The sequence below is a fragment of the Etheostoma cragini genome, chromosome 24 (assembly GCF_013103735.1).
Source record: "Etheostoma cragini isolate CJK2018 chromosome 24, CSU_Ecrag_1.0, whole genome shotgun sequence".
NCBI lineage: Eukaryota > Metazoa > Chordata > Actinopteri > Perciformes > Percidae > Etheostoma > Etheostoma cragini.
In genome coordinates this window covers 486,099-489,212 of record NC_048430.1, presented here as the reverse complement: position 1 = coordinate 489,212, position 3,114 = coordinate 486,099, and the positions used below count along the sequence as shown (strand labels likewise).

The 3,114-nt window shown below is 45.5% G+C and overlaps 1 protein-coding gene across 1 annotated transcript in view; it reads left to right on the top strand.

Moving 5' to 3' along the window:
- Positions 1-3,114, top strand: part of LOC117939683 (receptor-type tyrosine-protein phosphatase-like N) — a 23,580-nt gene that overhangs the window by 13,078 nt on the left and 7,388 nt on the right. Inside the window, exons 6-8 of the mRNA XM_034865173.1 lie at positions 79-562; positions 1,438-1,581; positions 2,533-2,567. Coding sequence (XP_034721064.1) covers positions 79-562; positions 1,438-1,581; positions 2,533-2,567 — 663 coding nt within the window. The remainder of the gene's footprint in view (positions 1-78; positions 563-1,437; positions 1,582-2,532; positions 2,568-3,114) is intronic.

The window sequence follows — 3,114 nt, the reverse complement described above, 5'->3', positions numbered from 1 at the left end:
GTGTGTGTGTGTGTGTGTGTGTGTGTGTGTGTGTGTGTGTGTGTGTGTGTGTGTGTGTGTGTGTGTGTGTTGCTGCAGCAACAGTACGGCTACCAGGACGAGGAGGAGCGCTCGCTCAACTCTCTGGACGATGACCCGGCCTTCCCGCTGCTCGCCGCCCCCGCTCGATCCAGATCTCGAGGAAACCCGTTGGACAGAGACAGACAGCTCCTCCAGGACCTGCTGTCCTTTTACCTCACCTCCCCTTCCTCCCCTTCCTCCTCTTCCTCCTCCTCCTCCTCCTCCTCCTCCTCCTCCTCTTCCTCCCCTGTGCAGTCCTTGTCCCGCCACCGAGGGGCGGTAGCAGCAGCCGCAGGGTTTCCCTCTTCGCTGTCCTCCTCGTCTTCCTCTTTCTTCCCGGAGCTGGACTTCCCGCTGGACTACGGCGAGGACTACATTTCCCAGGTGGCTCAGCTCAGCAAGCAGCAGCAGCAGCAGGAGCAGCAGGAGCAGGAGCAGCAGGAGCAGGAGAAGGCGGGGAAGAAGACGCAGGAAGAGGATGACGCGCTGTCTGGACTGGATGGTGAGAGAGGAGATATAAATAAAGATTAGTTAACAGAAAGAAAGAAAGAAAGAAAGAAAGAAAGAAAGATGACATTTAAAACGGGTGAAAAGTTCCTTTAAAGTTGACTTTTTGACAAATGTGAAGTGCTAGAAAATAACTAAATTACATTTACAGTTAGATTAACTCTTTACTTATTATAAATTAATGTACTTGTACTTTAGCATGTCCATTTTCTGCTGCTTTATTCTTCTACTCCATTTTATCTTCATGTCAGATGCAAATATTGTGCTTTTTACTCCACTACATTAGTTCAGTACCTTCAGTTACTCTGCAAATTCAGATTAAAAATACAAAATTATAATCAACAAATAAATGATGACTTTATTATATCAAGAAAGCTCTATTCATACCCAGAAGAATATAAACTTATATATAGAAATCCATTTAAAGTAGCTCCACGTTTACCAGCTGCAACATCAAAGTGATGCGCATATTAACACAATAATATAACATTAATCTGGAATAAACCATTCTGCAAATTAGGTATGTTTAATATTTAATGTGCATTAGGATTCTAATAATATCTCTAACATTTGAAAGCAGGACGGTAACTAGTAGCAGAGTGTTTCTACAGAGTAGTGTTGCTAATAAAAGACCTGAGTGCTGCTCCCACTGCATGTTAAATGTTTCTTTCTTTAATTTCTAACATAAAAAATAACAACAAACTATAAAACAACAAACAATAAGTGTGTTGCAACACACTCAAATCTCAAATATCATGTTCAATAGTTTTAAAAATGTAGTAGGACGGAGCTTCTGAAAGGTGGAGGTGATAAAAACAGGAAGCTACGCTCCAGTAAAGGCTCCAGTCTGGGTTTCTGTGTGTCCCTCAGAGCGGTCCCTGCAGAGACTGGCTCTGCTGCTGGACCACTACGGCCTGGACCTGAAGGACCTGTCCCCCGAGCAGAAAGACGACCTGCCGGCCGCCGTCAAGCAGCTGCAGCTGGACGGCTCCTACGCCCACAGACCGACCAAAGGTGGGTCGCTAGGAGGTCGCTAGGAGGTCGCTAGGAGGTTGCTAGCGTGTTGCTAGGAGGTCGCTAGCAGGTCGCTAGGAGGTCGCTAGCAGGTCGCTAGGAGGTTGCTAGCAGATCGCTAGGAAGTTGCTAGCAGATCGCTAGGAGGTCGCTAGCAGATCGCTAGGAGTTTGCTAGGATGTCGCTAGCAGATTGCTAGGAGGCCGCTAGCAGGTCGCTAGGAGGTCGCTAGCAGGTTGCTAGGAGGTCGCTAGCAGGTTGCTAGGAGGTCGCGAGCAGGTCACTAGGAAGTTGCTAACAGGTCGCTAGGAGGTCGCTAGCAGATCGCTAGGAGTTTGCTAGGAGGTTGCTAGGAGGTCGCTAGCAGGTCGCTAGGAGGTCGCTAGGAGGTTGCTAGCGTGTTGCTTGGAGGTCGCTAGGAGGTTGCTAGCGTGTTGCTAGGAGGTCGCTAGCAGGTCACGAGCAGGTCACTAGGAAGTTGCTAACAGGTCGCTAGGAGGTCGCTAGCAGATCGCTAGGAGTTTGCTAGCAGGTCGCTAGGAGGTCGCTAGGAGGTTTTACTACTTTTTTATTTGTATTGTTGACTGTAATCTTCTTCTTATTGTTGTTGTTGTTTTTTAGGTAGACAATTTAAAGATCTGTCCAGGGACAACGGATGAAAAATAGCTTTTTTGCTAATTCTGGTGCATTTACAGCAATGTTGATTAATGTACACTGTCCCTGTCAAATAAATTATTAAAATTAAAATTAAATAAGGACAAAGACATTTATACAAGACATCAGCTGGGCTAGACAGACACGGACATCTTAAAATGAGAAACACTGATAGAAACCAAAGATTTAAGCTTCAACTGGATGCTAGTCTTAGATAACAAAGTTAAAGATTGCGTCCAAATACACACACAAAAATAACTTGTCTTGCATTCTTTATCCTTTTCTTCTCCTATTCAGAGGAATTTGGGAAGAATTCGACCCCGGGAAAGAAGGTGAGTGCGTTACTTTAGTTTTTTTATTGTCTCATAAATAAGAAAAAGATATTTTGAGCAACTACAGCTGCAAAGAGAACATCATCAAGGACAGCTCCCACCCCGGATCTGATCCGCTTGACCTGATGCCAGGTTACCAGCTTCTTCCCAAAGGCCGTAACCCCCCTTAACTCACACATGCACTAACTCTACTCCAAAGCCCCCCCCCCCTGGACCCTGGACCCTGGACCCTGGACCCCGGACCCCGGACCCCGGACCCTGGACTGTCTTCTTCCCTCCGACTGTGCAATACTGTTATACTTTTATATATAATACCTCAAAGGACACTGGAATCCGTGCAATTTCATTTCATTACTGTGCAATATTTATTTTATTACTTCGTTAACATTTATCTACTTATAATATTACTATATGTATTATTTTATATATGTATACAGTGGCTCTCCGGACTCAGGATTGTGCACCAGCACCCCCCCCCCGCCCCCCGTCTCTCTCTTTTCTCTGCACTACCTACACTTTATATATTTGATATTTCTTTCTATTTTAC